The sequence below is a fragment of the Rosa chinensis genome, chromosome 2, assembly GCF_002994745.2.
Source record: "Rosa chinensis cultivar Old Blush chromosome 2, RchiOBHm-V2, whole genome shotgun sequence".
Taxonomy (NCBI): Eukaryota; Viridiplantae; Streptophyta; class Magnoliopsida; order Rosales; family Rosaceae; genus Rosa; species Rosa chinensis.
The window spans coordinates 72,712,103-72,737,617 of NC_037089.1; the positions used below are offsets into that span (position 1 = coordinate 72,712,103).

Consider the following 25,515-nt stretch of genomic DNA (forward strand, 5'->3'; position numbering starts at 1 on the left):
CAATCCGCAAATCTAGCGGTAAAGAGATCGCCTGTCAAGGGTTCAAGATAGCGGACGATAGTTGGAGATTCATATCCAACATAAATGCTCATTCGTCGTTGTGGACCCATCTTAGTACGCTGTGGCGGCGTAATAGGCACATAAATAGTACACCCAAAAATGCGTAAGTGCGAGATATTAGGCTCGTACCCAGTCACTAGCTGTAACGCAGAGTAAGATTGGGTTGCAGTGGGTCGTAGACGAATTAGCGTCGCTGCATGTAATATTGCATATCCCCAAGCAGAAACAGGAAGATTAGTGTGCATTACCAATGTCCGTGCTATCATTTGTAGTCGTTTGATAGCAGCTTCTGCGAGACCATTTTGGGTATGAACATGGGGAACTGGATGTTCTACATCAATCCCCAGTGACATGCAATAGTCATCGAATGTTTTCGATGTAAACTCCCCAGCATTATCAAGTCGAATTGACTTAATTGGATGGTCAGGGTAGTGAGCCCGTAGACGGATAATCTGGGCGAGGAGTTTAGCATAAGCAGCATTTCGAGTGGACAACAGCGCGACATGTGACCAGCGTGTCGACGCATCAACCAATACCATAAAGTATTTGAAAGGTCCGCATGATGGTTGAATTGGTCCACAGATATCCCCTTGGATTCTCTGTAAGAACGGAATGAGTATTTTAGGATCCTTTGCGTAGGATGGTCTCGGTCCTAATTTCCCGAAGGAACAGGCTTTGCAAAATGAGCGAGGGGCCTTAGAAGCAACCAATGAGGATTTTGGTTGGGCCTGAGCGTCTGTAGCGCTATTAGAAGCAAAATGTGTGACTACATCTCCTTCTATGGCATTGTAGCCATTTGGAGGAACAATCATGGCGTTATGCTCATGGTTGGTGTCATCACATGGGACTTGGCCAGCCTTATGGCGCCCCAAGACGGCTGCAGCACCAGATGCTGCAATTGTTGCGGTCTTGTTAAGTCCAGGAATCAATTCTCGATTCTTGCTTCTTCTCACTCTGAAGAATGGATGTCCGTGTGAAGTCTTTAGTATACGGAGCATCATATCACGACCTGGGTGCCCTAGTCGGTCATGCCAAAGCCAATATGTGTCAGAATCCAAGAGATCTTCTCTTATGACATTATTGGATTCAATTGGTCGAATTGTAGTGACATAAAGTCCACTAGATTGACACATAAGTTTCTCTAAGATGCGCTTTCGTCCGCAATCATTAGAGGTAATGCAAAGGAACTCTTTTCCGTTCTCAGTATGCGTTTCCGCATGGAATCCGTTGGCTCTTAAATCTTTAAAGCTCAATAAGGTTCGATTTGCCTTAGGAGCATAGAGAGCTTCAGTGACTTTAATCAAGGTGCCATTTGGCAATAGGAATTGGGCCATTCCATGTCCTTGAACTAAACCTGATGGCCCAGCCATCGTAGTCATAGTGGAATATGTAGGCAACATCTCCAAGAATAATTGCCTATGCCGTAGAATGGTGTGCGTAGTCGCACTATCAGCGAGACATTGTAGTTCATCCATTCCTTAAGAGAAAAGCTCGTAATTAAAAAGGAGTCATAAAGGAAAGAACTCAACTTTTATTAATAAGCCAAACGGAATTACATCATCATTTATTTCATCAAAGAAAGCGTAATCCAATAAACTTAGTTAATGCAAAGCAATGGTAGTCGTCTAACTTCTTTCGGTAATTCCAATGCAAAGGTGACCAGGTGAGTAGAGAGACGTTGGTGGAGCAAAGGCTCGCTTAAGTACCAATTATCTCAAAACCTTCCTAGACATCACAATTACATTGAGTACGCCTACTTTTGAAGAAAGATTAATCCCATTGGCATCTACTATAGGATAATGTGGCGATTGCCTACATCTCTTGGAAAATGAAAGACTTAATCAAAATCGCCAGTTTCTGGGTTTTGATTTTTGTCGTCTTCCACCCTTAGATCGAGATTGCCATCTTGATCTTCTTGTTCCATGTAATTTGCCTCCCTTGCTTCACGATACATTTTGTACGCGTTTGCAACATTCTGGGATGCTTTACATGCCCTTGCCCAATGTCCAGGTAGTCCACATCGGAGACAAGCATCATTATGGTCAGGTTCCCTTGATCGAGGTGCTTTAGGAGCACTTTGAAAACGGTTGTTTCCATTGGTGGTGTTACCACCATAACCGGAGGCTTGGCCTCGCTCTCTCTTCACACGTTTACCTCCACGGTTCCGTGCACGCCTATCTTGGCGGTTTCCTTCCTCTTTAGGGCGAGAATATGGACCTGAACGTCCATAATTATCCCTTCTTTTAGGGTTTCGCTCCTTGCGTCCTCCCTTGGAGGTGCGACTATAATTAGACTCCGGAATTGACTTGGTTCCCACGGGTCTAGAGTTATAGTTCTTCACAAGTATGTTGTCGTGCTTTTCAGCTACGTTCATGACACCAATTAGCTCATGAAATCTTGTGATGCGTCTAGCATTGATATCAATTCGATAGTTTTTAGCTATCATTAATGCAGAGACAGGGAAGGTAGAGAGAGTTTTCTCGATCAACATCGTATCAGTGATTTGATGTCCACAGAATTCCATCATAGACTTGATACGAAGTGCTTCCGAATTGTAGTCAAGAACTGTCTTGAAATCACAGAAGCGGAGGCTTTGCCATCTCTCTTCTAAGTCGGGAAGCAGGGAATCACGGACGTTGCCAAAACGCTGCTCGAGTTCTACCCATAGCTTTCTTGGGTCTTCCTCATTGAGGTACTCATTTTGGAGCGCGTCATTCATGTGCCTTGTCATGAGAATGATGGCTTTTGCTTCATTAGCCTCTCTCTTTGCTCTATTTGCTTCAAAAGCAAGAGCTTGTTGAGGAGTAAGCACGTCCTGACTTGGCTCTTGGATCGTACTCAGGATCCCATCAGCCTTAAGATGCTGGCGCATATCACGGATCCACCTGTGGTATCCTGCGCCTGTTGTCCCTAGTGGGTTGAAGCTCAACTTGTTCAGGTTACTCATCCTGAAGAACAACAAGAAAATAGGGTTAGTTTCGGAGCGAAAAAGGCTACCACGAAAAACTATAAACTTTCTGAGCGTAATCGCTTTCAAGAAATTAGGGATTTTCTGAGCGTAGTCGCTTCCAAGAAAATCTTGATTCCAAGAGGGGTTTTGGATTAAATCGAAACAATGATGCATGTGGTCGATTGTTTTCTTCTCAACAAATTCTAAGTTTGGAGGACTCTACAAGCTCCAAGCTTGGAGTGAGCACGAACCCCCACAGTTCGGCCTTTTTGGTCTCCCCTATGAAGAAGAAAGGGGGGTAGAATAAGGGATGTTGGAAGTCCCCGTGAAAAGAAGAGAAAAGTAATAAAAACTTCAAAAACGGGAACTTTTAGAAAAGTTTACCTTAAGAATTGACCGGAAAAAGTGTCCGGAAAGTCGCCGGAAAAGTGTCCGAAAGTCGCCGGAAAAATGTCCGGAAAGTCGCCGGAAAAGTGTCAGGAAAAGTTGCCGGAAAAGTGGCCGGAAAAGTTGCCGGAAAGTGGCCGGAAAAGTTGCCGGAAAAGTGACCGGAAAAGTTGCCGGAAAATGTCTCGGCAGATCTGTCGGCAGATGCTCGGCAGGTGCTCGGCAGGCTGTCGGCAGGTGCTCGGCAGGGGTCTCGGCAGCTGTCGGCAGGTGCTCGGCAGGGCTTCTCGGCAGGTGCTCGGCAGGTGCTCGGCAGGGGCTCGGCAGGGGGTCTGCAGGGCTCTCGGCAGCTGCTCGGCAGGTCTCGGCAGGTGGTGTGCAGGGGGTATGCAGGGGCTGTCGGCAGGGGCTCGGCAGCACTCGGCAGGGGGTCTGCAGGGGGTAGGCAGGGGCTGTCGGCAGCACTTCGGCAGGGGCTCGGCAGCACTCGGCAGGGGCTCGGCAGCACTCGGACAGCGGTTCAGAACTTCCGGCAGCCGGTTCGGCAGGTTTCCGGCCGGTTCTGGGGGTTCTGAAACCGGTTCTGAGCTTCTGGGATCAAGGGCTTTGATATGTGATAGGATTTGGGGGTTTCTTGTAAGGTTGGTAAAATGACCTAGTTCGGATCATGAACTTTCACTACTCTAATCGATTTCGATTCTAATTCTAGAGCAATATCGTGCTGATAACGTGTTTCAGAGAAACTGAAAAGTGAATTGGTGAGTCTTCTTCTCATATTGAGGGGGTTTATATAGGGTTACAAAGTAGTGTAAATTTGCCCTACATACATTAGTATATTTGCTACACAATTTCTCTACCTCTCAATGTGCATTCCATACAAACCACACATTCTCCACTTCTTAAGTGCATACTCCATGATATAGACATTTTACCTATTTACTACAACATCCTTTTATTTATTTATATGGGTCAGTGTTTTTTTTTCTTCTTTCACATAAGGCTGTAATTTATAACAGACCAAGAATGGTGACATCAAGAAACCATCGGGAAGATGCATGCAATTTGCCATGTGTTTCTGGGTCTAACTTGTTCTTTTTGTGCTCCTGAGTTTTGACCCTTTACAGAATATAGCATATGTTTCCTCTCGGAAATTTGAACCAGAATAGCGTACCAAAAACCTCAAGGACTTGCTCATTCAAAGGTCTCACAAACCCTTACAGCAAGGATCAAAGCGAACTGGAAAGTTCCATGTGTTCTTCCCAATCAAAATAGGTATAAATTCCAGCCCAAGTGTTAACAATTTAGCACCTCTCTTAACTTAGACGATACACGTTTCTGATCAGAATCTCACATAAACATTTGAAATATATATTCATGCAGAGGTTCAGAGCCACCACCAAGTTTTTGCCGCACCTTTCAGGGAAGAAAATTTCTCCGCATTATTCTTCTGGTGTATTGCTTGCAAAAAGGCCTGGACTTGGAATTACAGTTTCATCCTCCTCCTGGCTTCAGTTTCCCAAAGGTACATATGCTTGAATTTGACTTGATCCTTTGTTTTTGAAACTAAAAGGTTGTACCTTTTAAGGTTTTGTTCTGTGTTTGGTTATCTTTATTGTATTGTTGGGTTTTATCTGTAATTGGCAATAGGGGTCTGGTAGCCATTTGAGACACTGAAAGGGGTTTAGTTCTTTCTTTGATGCTATTGAGGGGTTTTATCTCTAATTATCCATGGTGGCTTGGAAGCCATTGCAAAAAATTGAATGGGTTTTGGTCATTTCTTTTCATGCCATTGACGGGTTTATCTCTAACTGGCAATGTTGGTCTGGTAACCCATTACGGCTTTGGTCCTATACCATTGATGTTTAATTGGCTGTGGTGGTAGACTTAGACTAGCCATTGGGCAAATTGAAAGGTTTTGATCCTTTTTTTTCATTTCATTGATGAGTTCATCTCAATGCAAGATTACCTTAAGAGATTTCAAGGTTAGAGTTCAAAGTCAACATAATAAAAGATGATGAGCTGAAAGCACCGTTTGTGGTTTAGATTCTGTAGGGTTGTGGAATTACCCATATCCCATTTGATTATGACTGATTAACTAGTGTCAACTATTGGTTGGCAGTTAACTTTTCTATCAAAATGTCATGAGAAGTCTGTCATGCAATGCCTTAATAATGCAGGGACTAAGAAGTGTGGGGCTATATTTTCCATCCTGTTTTTAGCATTTGGAATATATGCCTTTGCTTTGGAGTTTTGACTGTGGATTCTGTAGTTGTTGGTTAAAGAAATAAGTATTACGCCTGACTTGTTTTACTGCAATGATTATTGCCTATTGCTTATTGTTTGTTTCTTCAGACCCAAAAGATAAAAATCCATTATTGAATCAAGTCATGTCAGTTTCAACAAGTTCATGTGCTGTTGCAAAGCAATGCTTGATGGCCGAAAGTGGAGTTGAGCAGATTGAATTGCTCAATGCACATGATGATATACATGGGGGAGTTGTTGTAGACATGAAAGACCAGCCCATGGATTCTGAGGTCTTTGGTTCTTTGCTCAAAGCTTCACTGTCAGAATGGAGGCAAAAGGTATTCTTGTTCTTGTTATGTATATTTCTTAATGTCATCAGTTAGTTTCGATTCCATTCCATTTCTGGTGTTCACTTGATGTAAAGGCTGCTGCCACCTGGGGATCTGATTATGATATTTGCTTCAATTCTATTTCATAGGAAAAGAAGGGTGTTTGGATCAAATTGCCGATTGAACTCTCAAATCTTGTTCATGCTGCAGTTCAGGTATACAATTTTATTGAAGAACCAGCTCTTCTATGTGAAACTCAACAGATTGAATTTTCATCATTACTCCGGATAGTTGCTTTCTATCATTATTTTATGTATAACACCAAGCATTGAATTGAACTGATTGGTTTCTTAACCAAAAGAAAAACGACTTTCTTTGTTGGACAAGGGATACAAATATATTTTATTCTAGTAAATCCAGACAAGTAGCTTACAAGATACAAACTCTAACCTTTGACTGAAACATATCAATAAATTGAGATACAATCTTCAACACTAGAGTTTCTTTTTTTACTTGTCCAGGAAGGATTTACTTATCACCATGCTGAATCAGATTACCTAATGCTTAAACGTTGGCTGCCTGAAACTGTTGATACTCTTCCTGCGAATGCCTCTCATCGAGTGGGCATTGGTGCTTTCATCATGAACAATAAGAGAGAGGTTTGCCTTCTGCATTCAAATCTAAGTTTCCTACTGTTCATGACATCTAGAATGAAAGTTCAATCTTTTTTACATTTACACTTGTAACATTTGTGGCATATGAAATCATGATTTCCTCTTATTTGATAGCAATTTTTCAACCCAAATTGATCTTTGTAGTACTTGACTTGGGAATGTTGTTAGCTTCTAGATGAGATAATAATTGCCATACATGTTTCAAGTTCAGAAAGGCATTGCATGGTTTTATGTGATCAACTCAGTGTCTTTGACTTGACAACTTTATTCAAACAAAACACCTGGAAACACTAGAACAACCTACTCAAAGTAAACATATAAAAACACAGGCAGTTGGCAGTCCTCATTTCATACAGAAGGATTTCTTATGAAGTACTTATACTCTTCTAAGATATAATCATCAATTGAATAATCTGGCATGAATCCATAGTTTCAGTCTTGCTCTGATCTACAGTCCAAATTAAAATCACCTTGCATTTCTTTCTTTCTAATTGCTACATGGAAAACATGCATATGCAATACAAGCAAAAGTTTAGTACTTTGCCATCATTCTACATAATTCTGTAAGTTTATTATGTTGATATCCATCTTTGAGCACATCATGTTTCTGTTGCTGTATACTATATTTTTTCCCCTAATAATTTTACTCGTTTGGCAGGTGCTTGTGGTTCAGGAGATCAATGGCAGATTCAAAGATACAGGTGTCTGGAAGATGCCTACTGGGGCTGTTAATGAAGTGAGTATATTATATGCAAGAGCAACTTAATTCACAATTTTCTTCTCCTCACGGATTTAATTTTCCTCCATCAACAGGGAGAGGATATTTGTGCAGCAGCAGTTAGGGAAGTCAAAGAAGAGACAGGAGTAAGTGATTACTGATTGAATAAAAATACAGATAACCGAGTGAAATTCGGTACAGATTGAGACAGAGTTTGTGTAAATCTAATATGAATTTTTTTTTCTTGTTTGGTACAGATTGAGGCAGAGTTTGTGGAAATATTAGCGTTCAGGTAAGAAACTAGCCTTCAATCGTATTTTAGATACTAGTGTTTACTTGGTATATAGCACGGAAGGCATCTGGTTATCATATACAAATATATAACTATATATCAAATATGCATCAATGCATGCTGCTCTTTTCATATTCAATTATACTGTCTTTATTCTCTCTCTTTCTCTTACAGGCAAAGCCACAAGTCATTCTTTCGAAAATCAGATTTATTTTTCGTTTGCATGTTAAAACCGCAAACCTTTGACATACAGGAGCAGAATCAAGAGATTGCAGCAGCCCAGGTAATTTCTACTAGACAAAAATAAATCATAGAATATTATATTAGTTTGCTAATTAAACCACTTGATAGCCGAAAAGACTTGTTAGTCTCTTCTAACTGTTAAATAGCATTCAATCTTACGTAAACCTAAAGAAAAACATGATAGCAAATTAATCTAATGTGTTATTTTCTGGTAATTTTCTTCAGTGGATGCCATTTGAGGACTATGCAGCTCAACCCTTTGTCAAACAAAACAAACTCTTTGATTATGTAGCAGAAATATGTTTGGCAAAAACAGATGAGCATTATACTGGTTTTACTCCTCTAGCAACGACTACATCCTCCGGAAAAGCAAGCTACTTGTATTTCAACCACCGGGATATGGGTGGCCTACTCACTTCCGATAAACAACAGTAGAAAAATTGATCCAACTCCATAACATATATGCAAGAACAATTCCTGTGAATCACCATTGTTGTAAAATCCCTTCTAATGTTATAAATAGTGTCATACCTTTCATTCCGGTTTATCTTGTACATGTGTACATTGATTTCTTAACGGTCAAAGTAGTGTCAATAATGGTTTTTATAGATTATGTGTCATGTTTATTTCTGTACACAGTGAAATCTGCTAATTGGTTTGATGTAATTTCCCAACTGTAATGTGTCATTTTCTGTGGCTCTTTAGTACAATAAATCAAAGTCGTTTACTCTATTACTCTTGCCACTGTTCACTGTTTGCATCTTCATGCCTAGTTTGCCTTCATTTACAAAAATTAATGAGACTTGAGAGGTCCATTTTAGTAGTAAGCGATGAGTTCAAATCTTTCTCCTGGCCTGGATGGGATGTCAAATATGATTTAGTTGCATATATCTTGTTGCAAGTTTCGAACATGCCAAAACTTTCTGATATATTGGTGTGAAGAGCTTTCTGATATTCTCAAGGATGTTCTTGATCATCGCAACATCGCTTAATTATTCACTTGATGTCTTGATGATCATCTCCTATATCTCAAAATTAATACTAGGTTTGCTTTGCTTGCAAGGCATCATTTCTTAAGGGCTAGACTTGAATGGCCCCATTCTTTCTCTAGCTAGCAGAACAGGTCCTAGACTTAATGTTAGACCATTTCTTAGAGCAACCTATAGTAAAATGGGTCTCGGATCTGCAATTTTTGTCTTGCAACTTTAAGGGTTTACTGGTGGCCATATAAAATCATCCTTATCATTGTAATTGCGAGCTTCATTTCTTCAAATGAAGTTGGCAATCTAGCAATTCTTTTCCAAAAAAAAAAAAAAAAAAACAATCTGTCAACTTTGGAAGGTTTCATGACATTTTGATTTGAGAATTCTAATAACAAAGTAGAAATTCTTACTGTTTTACATATTCCTCTGTTGCTACATTTATAAGTTATAACATTTGTTCTTCAATTTATATTCTATATAGTACTTCACTTGTTTCAAAAGAAACTTTCACTTGTTTCAAAAGAAACTTCCACTTGTTTCCATTTGTTTCTGGGGTCAAACTTGTTCTTTAATTTTGTAGTTTTGGATTCTGACCCTTTACATTTTGTAGGAAATTGACCATTTCATGGTCAAAATAACAATATGAACTTGTTAATTTATGCAGCAAGAAAATCTTTCTAGTTTCTTCTCTTCTTTTAGTCTTTTCGTAGCTAGAGCCCTCGTCTTTGGATTACAGATTCACCCTCCTGGGTTGGCTTCCCCAAATGTATGTGTTTCATGCTGATTTGGTCCTTGGTCTTTATGCCATTGATGAGTTTATCTCTAAGTTTGAATCACACTTTTAAATATTTCGGGTTGGCGGTCAATTCTTTCTAGAATTAATGACTCCTTCCACAAAAAGCGTATGCACTGGGCTAAAATGTGAAAATAATGAATAGGATTATAAGAAAATGCAGGTTTATTTCTTTTATTGAACTAAATGCCATGTACATGACTTGTTTTATAACCTTGCTTGCTGCACATTGTTTACTTGTTTCTTCATGCCCAGAAGATAAAAATCCTTTGAATCAAGTCATGTCGGTTTCAACAAGTTTATCCTTTGTTGAAGAACAAGTAATCACACCTGAAAATGAAGTAGAGCAGTTTCAGTTGCTTGCTGCGGTTGAGGATTCATATGAGGGAGTAGTTGTGGACATGAACGATCATCAGCCCTTGGATTCTGAAGTTTTAACTTCTTTGCTCAGAGCTTCAATGTCACAATGGAAGCAAAAGGTATTAATGTTTCTATTTTAAACTGGAAATTTCAATTTCATTGATCACTTTCAGACTAAAATTTTCTATTTATTGCTGCCTGATGTCTATTATTTACTTTTACTTCTAGGGGAAGAGGGGCGTTTGGATCAAATTACCTATTAAACTTTCGAATCTTGTTGATGCTGCAGTTAAGGTACATAAGAAATTCTGCATTGAATTTTTCAGTATCAAAATTGGGGACAAGTTTAAGTCGATCCCATCTTCTTTGGAGATTATATATTTATAGATTTTCACAGAACTCATTGTTTGTCAAGAATAAAAGGACTTTTTTACTTGACAACTAGTGATACAGTATCCTTTTGCTACTTGTGCAGGAAGGATTTCGGTACCACCATGCCGAACCAGATTACCTAATGCTCGTGCACTGGATTCCTGAAACGGTTGATACTCTTCCTCCAAATGCTTCACACCGGGTAGGCATTGGTGCTTTTGTCATGAACAGTAAAAGAGAGGTATATCTTCTGCAGTTGAATCTAATTTCCCTACTGTACTAAACATGATATCTATAATGGATTTTCTACTTTTTAACTTTTCCATCAATGTGTTTCCAACGTTGTTGGTGCCTAAAATCACTATTGAACCTTTTTTTCAAGAGACTGAAAGTACATATAAGATCAGGTCTTGGTTAACAATCACATAATTATAATAGTTGAAATGTTTCATGTTTAGAAAGACATTCCATAGTGTCAACTAACAGTGCAGTTCAATTTCTTCGTTTCAAAACTTCATGAATGAAAATTTTATTCAGCCGAGACAACAGCTAGAAAAGTAGACAATTAATCTAGCAGCATAAACAGTAAGCAACGATAGAACAACCTCACTCGAACTTAACAGAAAAACATGGTTGAATATGCAATACATGATGTGCATATTTGATTCATATTTTGCTTCTACAATGAGCAGTTCAGAAACTATATTTGTCTCCAATGATTCCTTAAGAAATAATAACTGCCACCAATCACTCCAAGTAACTCTATAAGCTGCTTATGTCAAAATACTTCTATACAACAGTGTGCTTCCATTACTGCATATTGTTTTTGCCGGTATACAGGTGCTTGTGGTTCAGGAGGTCAGTGGCTTTTTTAGAGATACAGGTGTATGGAAGTTGCCAACTGGAGTTGTGAATGAAGTGAGTATATATGGCAGAACTCTATCAAATTGTTAATGAATATTGAAATTTATCTTCTCATGGATATGGTTAAAAATTTCATCCACAGGGTGAGGATATTTTTGCAGCTGCTGTTAGAGAAGTCAAAGAAGAGACTGGAGTAAGTGATAAGTGACTAAATATATACCAATAACTGAGTGATATTCCAATGTAATTTCAACTCCATTGTGTTTATATTGCTACAGATTGAGACAGAATTTGTGGAAATTTTAGCATTTAGGTATGTAAATTGCTTTCGAGTACTGAAGTCTTCTTGTCATTAACTCATTATCAATTAATGTCCTCTTCATGTTATCTGATCTCTGATACACTACAGTCAAAGCCATGAGGAATTCTTCCGAAAATCAGATTTGTTTTTCGTTTGCATGTTAGAACCACATTCCTTTGACATCCAGAAGCAGAACCTAGAGATTGCAGCAGCCCAGGTAAATTCTGGTAGATGAAAATAGCACTTGTTACATCAAATCACATAATGCAGAATCAATTAAAAGAAAACATTAATTAGGTGTTACTTACTTTCTGATAATGTTTTTCAGTGGATGCCGATTGAGGACTATGCAGCTCAACCCTTTGTCAAACAAAACAAGCTGTTTAATGATATAGCACAAATATGTTTGGCAAAATCAGATAAGGACTATACCGGTTTTACTCCTCTGGGAACAACTACATCCTCCGGAAAAGCAAACTACTTGTACTTGAACAATCATGACATGGTCAAATTACTGACTTCTAGCACTGATCAGCACTAGAAAGCTTGATCTGATCAACTCCAAAAATTATTTGAAAGGGCAGTCGTTTTGGATCTTACGTTGATGTCTTATGAGTTCTATGACTGTCAATAATGGTTCCTTTAGATACTGGTGTAACTGATGTCTCAGATAGACATATGTTCTGAAGTTGTGTTTGGATTTTAGATTATAGATTGGAAACCTGCTAACTGATTTGAGGCAGATTTCCAAATTATTTGTGCCATTTCATCCGGAATAACACAATAAGTATAAGCTTTCTATGCAATTACAGTTTTGTTGTTCTGCAGTCCCAGTTTTTTATCAAATAGTCACACTTTCTATGTTATGTAGTCACACGAGTGACACGCCTACTCTTTTTTTTTTTAGGGGAAATGAAGATATATTCCTGTGATCGAAAAGATCATACGACCATACAAGATCATTCTAGGAGATTCGAAGATCACCCTTTACATTCACTACTCCGCTGACCGTAGTCAAGCACACTTCCCAAAGGAAGATGCAAAAAACTAAAATCCTAAAAAAGGAAAATGCGAAACGCTAAAATCCAAAAGGAAAATACAAAAAACAACTAACTAAATTTATTCCTACACAACCCTAGTTCTCCGCATTTGCCTTGACTGGCTTGGGGCCTAAGACCTCTTGGTGTACCCTTCCACCAGACCCTGCAGTGAATAGCTTCAAAATAGGATTGTGTTGAGTCCAACCCCAAACGGGCTCACCAAGGCCCAATTGCAAATCCAACCCAAGTCAGAGAGATGAGGGAAAGTGGGCTTGACCCAACAGGCCCAATCCACTCCCACTGCCATCATCTCTACAACCAGACCAGTTCACGCCGGAACCCTAGCAAGTCTGTCACAACTGTTGCTGCCCCTGGTTCAGGATACGGACCCATGGCAGCCATCCCCTCAGCCCAAAACTTGCCTCTGTCGATGCTAGAGCCGCCCGATCCACTCACAATCCAATTGTGTCCTTCGGTTACCTAATCAGTCCGCGTCAAGCCTCACCGCTCAATCAGCAGAGAACCTGAAACCTCCGCCGCCCTGTAACTCGAAGCCCAAATCCACAACCGGCGCCTCAGATCTAGACCCGACCTGCCTTGCCTTCAAACCCGACATCGGAAGAACCCTTGCCGCTGCACACGCCCAACACACACCAGACGAGATCGACGTCGGAAGATGTCCTCTAGCAGGCAGTGATCGAAACCAACGCCGCCGCTCTGCTGCACGAAACCCTAGGTTTCGGTATGCGGAGCTTCTAGTTTTCGGGAGATCTGTTTTTTTTTTTTCTTTCTTTCTTTTGTTTTGTCTATAAATCTATAATCAGCAAAATGATGTATTTATTGTTTAATAAGGATGATTCTATTCCAACCTTAATTATGGTATTGGTCAAGTAAAACCCTAATTTGTGTTTGGCCCAAACTCTAGGTTACTTGACCTAGTGGTAATAGGGTTTAATTAGAAGAATCTAGATATTATCTTTCCTTGTATGATTCAGACTCTATGCAATGTAATTCTCTATATAAAGAGGCCCATATTATCAAAGAGAAAGCACAGTGATTTCCTCGCAATTTCAGTTTCTCTAAAACACGTTATCAGCACGAAGCCCTAACCCTGAAACCCTAAATTCATAGGCTTCAAATCCTAGAAACCACCACCGCCCACCTTGAATGTCTCAACCTCAGGAGTCCAGAACAGGCCAGAAAAATACCAAACCGGCTCTCAAAAGTACCAGAAATCCCTCTGCCCTGTTCAAGGCTTTTTCCTCCTCCTCTGAAAGCCGTACTCCATCACCTACAGCACCTCGATCTCAGATTGCCGGAACTGAAAAAAAAATCACCGGTACCGGCCTGAAATTCTATGAACCGGCTACCAGAAGTTCATCCGCGTTGAACCGCTGCCTGAAATTCATCCTTGGAGTTTTCTCCTTGCCTCTGTCAGTCCAGAAAAAAAGAAGGAAGAAATGAAAATCCCATAAGCCCAATTGTAACAGATGCCCGGAAGCCCACATGCCAGAAAGAAGTGGAGCAGCACCTGGCCCACTGACGTCAGCCCACTGCCCCAGTGACGTCATTCCACCTCAGGCACCACATTAGCACTGCCATGTCAGCGCCTGCGTAAGTGTCCAGTCAGCACCAGCGTCCGCGTTAGCAGAAGACCCTAGCGCCACGTCAACTCAGGTCAACGCCGGTCAAGGATCGTTGACAATTTCCTGTCAACTTTCCGGCCACTATTCCGGCCGCCTCCGGCGACTTTTCAAGTGATTTTTCCGAGAAACTTTTCCGACAACTTTCAAGAGATTTTTCCTGAGACTTTTCCGACCATTTTCCGGGGACTTTTTCTGGCCAAATTTTCCGGCGACCTATTTCAAGGTAATTTTTACTAAACGTTTCCGTTTTTTTAGAGTTTTTTTTTTCAATTTCTCTTCTTTTTCGGGGACTTGTAAACTCCCTTCTTCTACCCTCCTTTCTTCATTATAGGGGAGACCTAATTAAGCCGAACTGTGGGGGTTCGTGCTCACTCCAAGCTTGGAGCTTGTTGAGATCTCCAAACTTAGAGTTTGTAGAGAATTTATGATCGACCACTTACGTCATTGTTTCGATCTAATCCAATACCTCTTGGAATTGAATTTCTTGGAAGCGATTACGCTAAAAAATTCCTAATTTCTTGGAAGCGACTACGCTCATATGTTTTCGTGGTAGCTTTTTCCGCTCCGAAACTAACATTTTTTCTTGTTCTCTTTCAGGATGAGTAACCTGAACAAATTGGACTTTGCTCCATTGGGAACAACTGGCCCTGAATATCACAGGTGGGTTAGTGATGTCCGTCAGCATCTCAAGGCCGATGGAATCTTAGATATAATTCTCGAGCCTAACTAGGACGTGCTAACTGTTGAGCAAGCTCAAGCTTTGGAAGCAAATAGAGCAGCTTTAGAGGCAAATAAGGCGAAAGTCATCATCCTAATGACTCGTCATATGGATGATTCTCTCCAGTACGAGTGTATGAATGAAGAAGACCCCAGAAGGCTGTGGGTCTCACTCGAAGAAAGATTTGGCAACATCCATGACTCCCTGCTTCCTGACCTAGAAGTGAGATGGCATAGCCTCCGCTTATGTGATTTCAAGTAAGTTCTTGACTACAACTTGGAAGCACTTCGCATTAAATCCTTAATGGAATTCTGTGATAAAGAGATCATAAATGCAATGTTGATTGAGAAGACTCTCTCTCCCTTCCCCTTCTCTGCATTGATGGTTTCTAAGAACTATCGAATTGATGTTACTGCAGGACGGATCACAAGGTTTCATGAGCTCATTGGAGCTATGAATGTCTCAGAAAAGCATGACAACATCCTTGTGAAGAACTATAATTCGAGATAAGTGGAAATAGAGCATATTCCGGAATCCAATTATAGTCGCGCCCCTAAGAGAAGGCGCCAAGAGCGAAACCCTAACCTTATGGATACTTCTGGACTTTCTGGTCCATATAATTGCTCTACTTAGGAAGATAATAGCCAAAATAGGTGACCACAGAACCGAAGAGGTCAACGTGGATCTAGAGTGAAGGGTTGAAGACTACAAATCTGGCTGGGATCAATAGATCGCCAATTATTTTTAAGTCTTTATTTTTCCAAGAGATGTAATAAGCAATTGCCATATATTTTTGTAGTAAATGCCAATGGTTTAGTCTTTCTTCAAAGTAGGCTCATTCAAAGAAAGTATGATGTCTAGAAAGGTTATGAGATTAGTGGTACTTAAGCGAGCCTTGCTCCACCGACATTTCTCTACTCACATGGTCACATTTATTTTGGAATTACTTAGACGACTACCATTGTTTTGCATTAGCTAGCATTTTGGATTAGATTTTCTTTGGTCAAAGAGACAATGATGTAACTCCGTTGGCTTATTTTGAGTTCTTTTCATTATGACTCCATTTTGATTCTGAGCATATGACTTTTGTGACTACGATGGCTGGGCCATCAGTATTAATTCAAAGACATGGAATAGCCCAAGTTCCACTTGCCAAATGGCACCTTAATTACTGTCACATAAACTCTCTACGCTCCTAGGGCCAATCGTACCTATGAATAGCCAACAGATTCCATTAGAAAAAGCATGTAGAGAACTGAAATGAGTTCATTTGCAATACCTCTAATGATTGCGAACAAATGCGCATCTTAGAGAAGTTTATGTGTCTCTCTAGTGGATTCTATGTCACTATTCTAGCTATTAATCCAATAAAGTTATGAGAGAATATCTCTTGGATTTAGACACATATTGGCTTTGTCACTACAGGATAAATCATCCTAGTCATGATACGATGATCCATATACTAAAGACTTCACATGAACATCATTTCTTTTGAGCGAAACGAAGCATGAATCAAAAGTTGATTTCTAGACTAAGTGTGACCGACGCTGCTACCTAAGGCACCGCCTCCGTCCACCACCAGCCTAGGGCTGGTGCAGTCCCTATCCATGACGCCATGGATGGCGTCCATCATGGTGATGGAGCCATAGGTGATGTTGCAATCACCAACTTGCTTCAAATAGCGTTTCAAACGCTCAGGCCTAACCAAAATTCTCATTGGTTGCTTCTAAAGCCTCTCGCTCGTTTTACAAAGCCCGTTCCTTAGAGAAATTAGGATTGAGACCGTCCTATGCAAAGGATATGAAAATACTTATTATGTTCTTACATAGAATTCGTAGGGATTCTGTGGACTAGTTCAACCAACTTGCAGACGTTTAAATATCTTATGATGTTGGTTGACAAGCAAACATGCTGGTCACGTGTTGTGCCATTGTCCACTTGTAATACTACTTATGCTATACTCCTAGCAAATATTATATGACAACGGGCTCACTCCCCGGATCATCTTATTCCGTCAATTGGACTTGACGATGCTAGAGAGTTTACATCGAAGACTTTCGATGGATATTGCAATGGGATTGATGTTGGACATCATATTCTCATGGACACACCCAAATGGTCTCGCGAAAAAGACTACGATGGTAGTCAGGACACTGGTAATGCGCACTAATCTCCTTATACCCGCTTGGGGTAATGCAATATCGTATGCAGCTAAGCTAATTCGTCTACGACCCACACTCAATCTACCTTTGCGTTACAGCTAGTGACTGGGTACAAGTATAGTACTTACGCATCTTTGAGTGTGTCACTTATGTGCCAATTGCGCCGCCACAACGCTCTATGATGTGTCCTTGCAAACGAATGGCCAACTACGTTGGATTTGAGATTCCAACAATCGTCCGCCACTTAATGCCTTTGCTAGGCGATCTCCTTACCGCTAGATTTGCATATGTCACTTTGATGAGACAATCTTCCCGTCGTTAGGGGGAGATAAGAACACGAATGTTCAACAGGAACGACAGGAATTGTCGTAGTCTGTCCCCACTATATCTCATCTCTATCCCTGTTAAAGTGACGAGATCACACAAATATGCTGCAAACATGCCTGCAAGGATGGGCGTCCCTACAAGAGGACATAGCACCACCCTACACAGAGGTAGGCATGGCGCCAATGCCATAGAGAGTAGCACTTTGGCTTTACATGCCATGGCCCCAGCTAAGATGCGTGGGAGGCCCGTGAGTTCGAAGGATACTTTGGCACATTCCAATCCTTTGATCATCGACACTCAAAATTCGTCTCATGAGAATCTTCTGGGTTATGGTTATCGTTGGGGGACACCTCAACGTCAGAACCTATTCCTGAGAATATAGAGCTCTATGAAAATTACACTAGTGTACATGAGACGTGGGATAGAAACTCCATCATAATGATGATGTAGTTGCGCATGCGCATGAGTTTGTTGAGTCCGATGATATCTAACCATGCTCCGTTGATGAATGAATGCCAACGTCGAGAAATTTGGCCTAAATGGAAAGATGCGATCCATGTTAAGATGGATTCTCTAACGAAGAGAGAAAGGTTTTCTGAGCCAGTAATGCCAACACCTCCTGACATAAAATCTATTGACTAATGGGTCTTCGTTAGAAAGCGTGATGAGAAAAAGAAATGACAATCTAGCCTTATAGCGCAAGGTTTCTCACAAAACGCCCTGGAATCGACTACGATGAGACATATTCTCTCGTAATGGATGTCATTGCACTCTACTACCCTGTCAGTTTTGTAGTTTCCGAATAACTGAAAATGCAGCTTACAAATGTGGTCACTACGTATCTTTATGGGGATCTAGATACGGAATATACATGAAGGTTCATGGTGAACTTCATTTACCCAAGTCAAGTGGCTCTAGACCACGGAGCGCGTTTACAATAAAGTTGGAACGCTCACTAAAGTGACTACTTGATTGGGAAGGGATATACCAACGCGTTTCCATAACAAGTTTCAGATTCTATCGATGTTCATGTTGGACATGATCTTAATTAGAAGCCCTTAAAGAGTTAAGGGAAACCGCTGAATACTTGAAATCCGATTTTGAGATGAAGGATTATGGGAGAACACGATTATGTCTCGGTTTGGAACTTGAGCATCGTGTCGATAGATGCTTAGACATTTTGACAAGGTCAAGCCTTCAAGCACCCCCATGATCGTCCGTAGTCTTGATCCTAAAAATTATCCTCTTCATTCGAAGGATGATGACGAAGATGCTCTAGGGTCAGAAATGCCCTAGTTAAGTACAATAGGTGCATTATTGTACCTAGCTCAATGCACAAGACTGGACATCTCATTTGTCATGAACTTGTTAGCTAAAGTATAGCTCTGCGCCAACGCGACGCCATTAGATTGGTGTAAAAGATATTTTTCGGTACTTGAGATGTACGATTAATATGGGCTTGTTCTATCCCTACAGAAAGATGATGGATTCGGACCCATCACACACCAGGAACGCCGCTAACACTGGCCTGCGTCCATTATCCCCAGCCCAAAATAACATGTGTTTGGAAGGTTTTGCTGATATTGGGTATCTCTCTGACCCATACAAAGGTCATTCCCAAAATGATTAAGTGTTCACCATGGGTAAAAACCATGATATCTTGGAGGTCTACAGAACAGACCCTAGTCGCTATATCTTAGAACAATGCAGAGATCATTGCTCTTCACGAAGAGGTTGGTGAATGTATATGGATTGGATTCATAATTACGCATGTTCGAACAATTGTGGTTTGAAGTCTACCACAGATGAGCCTACAAGCATTTGGGATAATGCTGCTTGTTTTGAACAAATGAAGCAAGGCTACATCAAAAGCGACAACACCAAGGATAATGTTGGTAGCATTGTTTGCGGAAGTTATCCGAACTCCCATGACTGTTGTCATCAAGGGGAGATGCAGACATCAGGGGGAGATGTTTACATCTATGGTCTCGAAATGTGAAGGGTGTGTTGTGCTCTTTTTCCCCTTAACCGAGGTTATTTTTGTCCCACTGACACTACTACAAAAAGTTAATCACACAACGGAACAGAAATCATCTGTTGTGTGTTTAAGTAAAGTCTATTGTACAACGGTATTTGTGATGTTCTGTTGTGTGAATGTCAACAAAATGATAACTTTTTTTATCACAAATACATTGCACAACGGAATTAAGTATTTTCCGTTGTCTGAGTCTTAGAAAATTTAGCGGCAGTTTTCCCTCCACTCTGGAGTCTTGGTTGCCTCTTGAAATCTGAAATTTGGGCTACTAGACACAATGGTGCTTAAGATTTCCGTTGTGTGATTGAAAACTAGGCGCCAAATTTTGCGGAAGCTTAGTTGAATGTCGCAATCTGTAGAAATTAGACAACAGATTTAAGCTATTCTGTTGTGTGAAGAAGGAACATAAGTAGCAACATTTTAAGCCAAAATGTTGTAGGCGGCATGTTTCCCTCCATATTTCCAAATTTTGATTTTATGTAGTGCACTCATACAACGGATGGTGAGCTTTCTGTTGTGGGAATGACTTTGAGAATTTTTTTTAAGTTTAATTGTCATGCCACATCGTGTCCAAAAGAAAGAAGCAAAACAAAATCTCTCAAACCCTCTCGACCCTCTCGACCCTTTCTCTCGACACACACACTGTCAACCCTCAGAATAGCCTCTCGACCCAAATTATCTTCGTAACTGTTCCTCATATTCACCAACTCCACCCCCAATTCTCTGCAGCTCTCCTTCGATCTACTCTTATCCTTGAAACCCTAGCTAATTCACTTATTAGGTGTCGCTCTTCATCTTTGATTGAAATTGATCTCGTTGGTTGGACGACATCAACGAGAGAAAAAGAGAGAGAAGACATGAACACGATGCAGTACACAGAGGGTGAGCACCTTCGGCACCACCGCAGTCGAGGCATCGGCATCCTCCACTCCAACGCGGCCAAGGTCAGATCCATCAAGGCCCACAGCGTCCCCCTCCCCTCTGCCCCCGTCTTCATGTCCCCCGGAGACCGCATCCACAACGACGTTGTTTTCGACTACGGCGTCAATCCCTACGTCCTCGTCACCTAGTCCTGCGCCCCCAGCTCCAAGCTTTTGGGCTACATGGCGAGCCACGATTGGGTGAAGCTAGCGGACAAGGAGGTCAAGATTTACGATTACATGATCAGCTGTAAGGACATGGTTTTGCCTTGGAGCTCCGATTTGGGGAAGATTGAGGAGTTCATGGCGGAGAAAGGCCGTGACGTGGCAGCAACGGTGAGGGACGACGAGGTTGTCGATGTTGTGGAGAAGGAGGACGTGGAGCGGATCAAGGGGTACCCGAAGTTGGGGGTCGGGTCGGTTGGGCCCGACGGGTCGTGGAAGGTCGGGGCGGCGATAAGGATGAGGGAGTCGGATAAGGAGAGATTAGAGGAGTTGGTGAAGGCTGGGATTGATGTGGTGGTGTTGGATAGCTCACAGGGGAACTCCATTTATCAGATTGAGTTGATCAAGTACATCAAGAAAATGTACTCAGATTTGGATGTGGTTTGTGGGAATGTGTTGACTGTGAGTCAGGCGCAGAATTTGATTCAGGCTGGTGTTGATGGGTTGAGGGTTGGGATGGGGTCCGGCTCCATTTGTACTACTCAAGAGGTTTGCGTCGGCGGCAGGGGACAGGTATAAAGATGCATTCTTTTTGTTCAAGTATTGGTTTTGAGATGTGTAGAGTTTGATTAGACTGTTCAGATTATTAGTGGATGAACATGGGACTGAGGACTTGTCAAATTGATGGCATTTTAAAGTAAATAGGCACCCCAAGTCTTCAGGGGTCAGAGTACTCCTTTTAGCATCCACTTGGGGTTGTTCTACCTTTGCAGCCCTTTTAAATCTTCCTCTGCATGTTGTCGAGTTCTTATACTCATATTAAAGAAATATCATTTACTGTAGAGAGGGAACCGGTGTTTGGCCAATTAAGTTTAAGCCACAAGCCTGATTATAAACCTTTTGATCACAATGAGATTACTCTGAATTCTGGGGGATTACAATCAGCAAATTGGATTGGGAAGGAAAGTCAGACCAGGGTTTTGTTTGATTCGAAGGACAATGAGGAAGATGCTGTTCAAAATGATGGAATTGACTTGACTGCATCAAGATTTGATTGTTCAAAGAGTGTGGATGATTTGGAAACCTGTAATGAAGGTGAAGTTAAAGGTTTTTCGCCTGAAAAATTAGAATCTTTAGGGAAGCAATCAGAATATTATATGGACAAAAGTGTTACAGAATGCAACTTGCCAGAACTGACAGTTTGTTACAAAGAGAGTAGTTGCAATACTATCAAGGATATTTGCATAGATGAGGGAATGCCTTCCCAAGAGAAGATCCGGTTTGAGACAGACGTGGATGAGAAGGTATTTTGCACTTATTTGTCTCCTGATAAGGATCAGAAACACCTACTGCTTGAACAACAAATGGACATTTTTATGACCATTCCTGATGATTTCAAGTCTTCTGCACAGAAATATGAGGTAAAGAAGGATTTTGTCATTGCTTGTGATGCCAAGGATCTGGTGCAGAGAGAAGAAGCAATATATGATGCATCAGAGAAAACTGCAATTGATGTGTCCAGAGACATGATTTCCCTTGAAAACTTGCGAACACAGAATTTGAACTCCAAGTCCTCTAGTAAGGCCAACAATGAAGTTGTACAAGATACTGTTCAGGTATAAACCTAAACTTTTATTATTGCATAATTTACTTTAGAAATGTTGTAATGGAAGCAGTCCCTTTACTTCAAATAAAATGTTCTTCCCAATTCAGACACCATATGGAGTTTTGAGGGTATTGGAATTCAGGTTCCATGGTAGTTTTTTATAGGTTACCGGTATGTTGGTGCTTTTGCAAAGTTAGGAACTGAGATGGGAGATTTAATATTTGATTAATAAAAAAAAAGTTTACAAGGTGAAAGGTCAGATCAATAACTCTCTTTTCAATTGGAATTACACCTTTTAATTCTTCATAGCAATCATAACCTATGTTGTGCTTGTCCTTGGTCGCGCGGACTGACAGCTCTACTACTCTCTTGCCACCAGCAATAATTTGGTGGAAGTTAGAATTTTAGCTGGTGTTGATCAAGTACATCAAGAAAATGTACTCAGATTTGGATGTGGTTTGTGGGATGGGGTCTGGCTCCATTTGTACTACTCAAGAGGTTTGCGTCGGCGGCAGGGGACAGGTATAAAGATGCATTCTTTTTGTTCAAGTATTGGTTTTGAGATGTGTAGAGTTTGATTAGACTGTTCAGATTATTAGTGGATGAACATGGGACTGAGGACTTGTCGAATTGATGGCATTTTCGCTCATTGGTGCTTGTTTTACTCTCTTATCTTTGGACTTTTAAGTTAAACTGTTGCTTCTTCTCTTTGTTTGCTGCAGGGTCATTTATGAACAAAATTGGGATATGTTTGGGTTATGCTTATTGACACATTTCATCAAACAAATTAATTACAATTTTCTAAAATATTTTTGCTTACTCAGTTTTTATATAAATATTTTTAGATGAAACTTATGTAGAACTAGCATTATGCATATATTGAGGGATATAGGTTTATTAATTAGGTTAACCTTGCTAGCCTCATTCTCCCCCTCTAGATTAGATTCTATATATGTGTGTCTATAGTTTTTCGATACATATGTGTTTATTGGTGTATTTATGGAGTAGCATTTTGATCAAGTATGGTCGGCCTTGAATGACTTTCATACATGGCCGGATAATTTTATTTGGTAACTAATCCTTTTTGGTTCAGTGGGATGCAGCATACATTCCTCATCTTATTGAATATATTGGTTTAGTTTCCTGTGTTTTTGCTTTAATATTAGTATTTATGAAGAGATGAGTTTGCAGTCTCTAATATAAATGATTTCATTATGTAGGAGGAAGAGAAAGTAGAAGAAGTACCTAAAAACTGATTGATGGGTTCAAATTGGGCAGACTTACTCTTCACTTCTCCAAACTGGTGGTGCGATACAAACTCTAATAAAAGATAAAGAGAAAAAGTATCTTCGTTGTTACTGATTTAATATGCTTATTAAGGTTAGAGTTTCCTTTATCTCTGAATTTGAAAGTTGGGGTTGAAATTGGATTCTGTTTCGTTAATTTTTCGTATTTTTTGTTTGTGTTGAATTGAACTTGAACTGAACACAAGAAACCACCAGAGCAGTTGCCTATTGTTCTTCAGGTCCGATGCTCTACTTTTTCATTCAAACTAGTTTGGGTTGACTAAAAGCTTGTGGGATTAACCTTTAAAAACACTGTAATTAGTCATGTTATTAGTTTTGAGGTTCGGTTGTTATAGTGGGTTGACTAGAGTCATAAAATGTTACTATGCCAGTTGCCTAGTTGGTATTTGGCTTAAGCTACTGGTAGGGAAGGAAGGGAATTTGGCTTAAGCTACTGGTATAACGAGCTGAGCTTGTTCCAGTTGCTGTTGAGGTAACTTCTCTATGTATACTTCAGGCTATGAAACTATTCTTTCTTGAGATGACAATCAGTAGATGCATTCGTTGGGTTTTACTAATTAAACTAGATCTGAATTGAGTGCTTTTATTTTCAATTTTGTTAAATACGATGCCAAGTTGCAAGAGTGTAGAGGGGTTAAGTGGAATGATTCTTTGTTTGTTGTCAGTGCTCTCTCTTTATTTCTTGCCTGTCGAAGTATGATATATTTGGAAGAATAGGATGCTTGTAAGTATTTTTAGACATTCTTTTTCTATAAGCATCAATTTAGCATCAGGCTGGGATTGTAGATTATCTTTGTTCATTTTTAATTACTTTTAGAGTCTTAACAATTACCTTGAGTATTAGATATAAGTATTCTGATATTTAGTTTGATATAAGTTTATGATTTCTAAATGTTTTAGTTGCCTGCAGGGAGGTTGCAGGGTGAGACAGCGGTAGCAGCTATGGGTTGCAGGGAGAGACAGTGATGGTGCAGCTGCATTAGTGCTAGCAAGTGGGAAGAAGGCACTTGAATGCAATAGTGCCAGCATGTGTATTTTTTGGAATAATGATATTGTATCAGCTTTTGCTATCTTTCATTGTAATTAGCTAGGATGCAGCAGCCATCAAGCTAGCTAGAATGTCTTCCTTTTGGTTTTATGGTATGGATGGATACATGAATGCTACCTCTTTTGGTACATTGGATGGTTGAATTAGAGTATTTCAATGCCTAAATCTTATATTGTGCATTATTTTTGAGCAAATATTTCAGGTAAAGAACAAAAAATAATCAAATAACAATCAATTATATTACGTAGTATGAATACGCATACATCATATCACACAACAAATCAATTTTAATCATACAACGGTACCGGTAAAATTTTGTCGTCTCATTAATACTCACACAACAGAACAAATAGATATCAGTTGTCCAATGTTAAATCACACAACGATCCCTATAAAATTTTGTTGTCTCATTAGTACTCACACAACATGTTCATATTTTTCTGTTGTATGATAAGTTAACCAACAACAGTATGATATTACTTTCGTTGTCTGAGTGTTATTTTTCTGTTGTGTGAGAAGTTAACCAACAACGGTCCCTACTTACTTCTGTTGTCTGACCACATCGACACAACAATTGAATGCGCCGCATCCAATTTCTTGCATTGGCATGGGCAGAATTGGTGCAACGGTTTTAAGCATTGCGTTGTGTCTATGATATTCACACAACGGTGAAACACCGTTGTGTGAGTGTGCTCATCACACAACATCAAGATAGACGACAGACATGGTCCACATCACACAACAGATTTCCACCGTTGTGTGATGCAATTTTTGTAGTAGTGTGAGTTTTTGTTACTTGGCAAGGTTTTTAATGAGGCAACAAAAGAAGCACCGCGTTTGGGCAACACAAGGGGGAGTGTTCAAGTAAAACCCTAATTTGTGTTTGGCCCAAATTCTAGTTTACTTGACCTAGTAGTAATAGGGTTTAATTAGAAGAATCTAGAGATTATCTTTCCTTGTATGATTCAGAC

At 40.2% G+C, this 25,515-nt stretch overlaps 2 protein-coding genes across 4 annotated transcripts; both read left to right on the plus strand.

Moving 5' to 3' along the window:
* Positions 1-4,415: 4,415 nt before the first annotated feature.
* On the plus strand, positions 4,416-8,629 carry LOC112184928 (nudix hydrolase 7). Its single transcript, XM_024323154.2, has 10 exons — positions 4,416-4,669; positions 4,778-4,919; positions 5,750-5,979; positions 6,120-6,185; positions 6,492-6,629; positions 7,303-7,380; positions 7,458-7,508; positions 7,620-7,654; positions 7,829-7,937; positions 8,123-8,629. The coding sequence occupies exons 3-10, from the start codon at positions 5,785-5,787 to the stop codon at positions 8,330-8,332; spliced, it is 882 nt and encodes a 293-aa protein (XP_024178922.1). The 5' UTR covers positions 4,416-4,669; positions 4,778-4,919; positions 5,750-5,784; the 3' UTR covers positions 8,333-8,629.
* Positions 8,630-9,587: 958 nt separating this feature from the next.
* Positions 9,588-12,320, plus strand: LOC112189073 (nudix hydrolase 7). Of its 3 annotated transcripts, none has more exons than XM_040513822.1 (9): positions 9,588-9,646; positions 9,929-10,152; positions 10,262-10,327; positions 10,509-10,646; positions 11,246-11,323; positions 11,412-11,462; positions 11,548-11,582; positions 11,679-11,787; positions 11,899-12,320. In XM_040513822.1, the coding sequence occupies exons 2-9, from the start codon at positions 9,955-9,957 to the stop codon at positions 12,109-12,111; spliced, it is 888 nt and encodes a 295-aa protein (XP_040369756.1). In that variant the 5' UTR covers positions 9,588-9,646; positions 9,929-9,954; the 3' UTR covers positions 12,112-12,320. The 3 variants fall into 3 exon arrangements, with proteins under 3 accessions (XP_040369756.1, XP_040369757.1, XP_024184111.2); XM_040513823.1 differs by having other exon boundaries at positions 9,601-9,646; positions 9,932-10,152; XM_024328343.2 differs by lacking the exon at positions 9,588-9,646 and having other exon boundaries at positions 9,860-10,152; positions 11,899-12,319.
* The last annotated feature ends 13,195 nt before the right edge of the window (positions 12,321-25,515 follow it).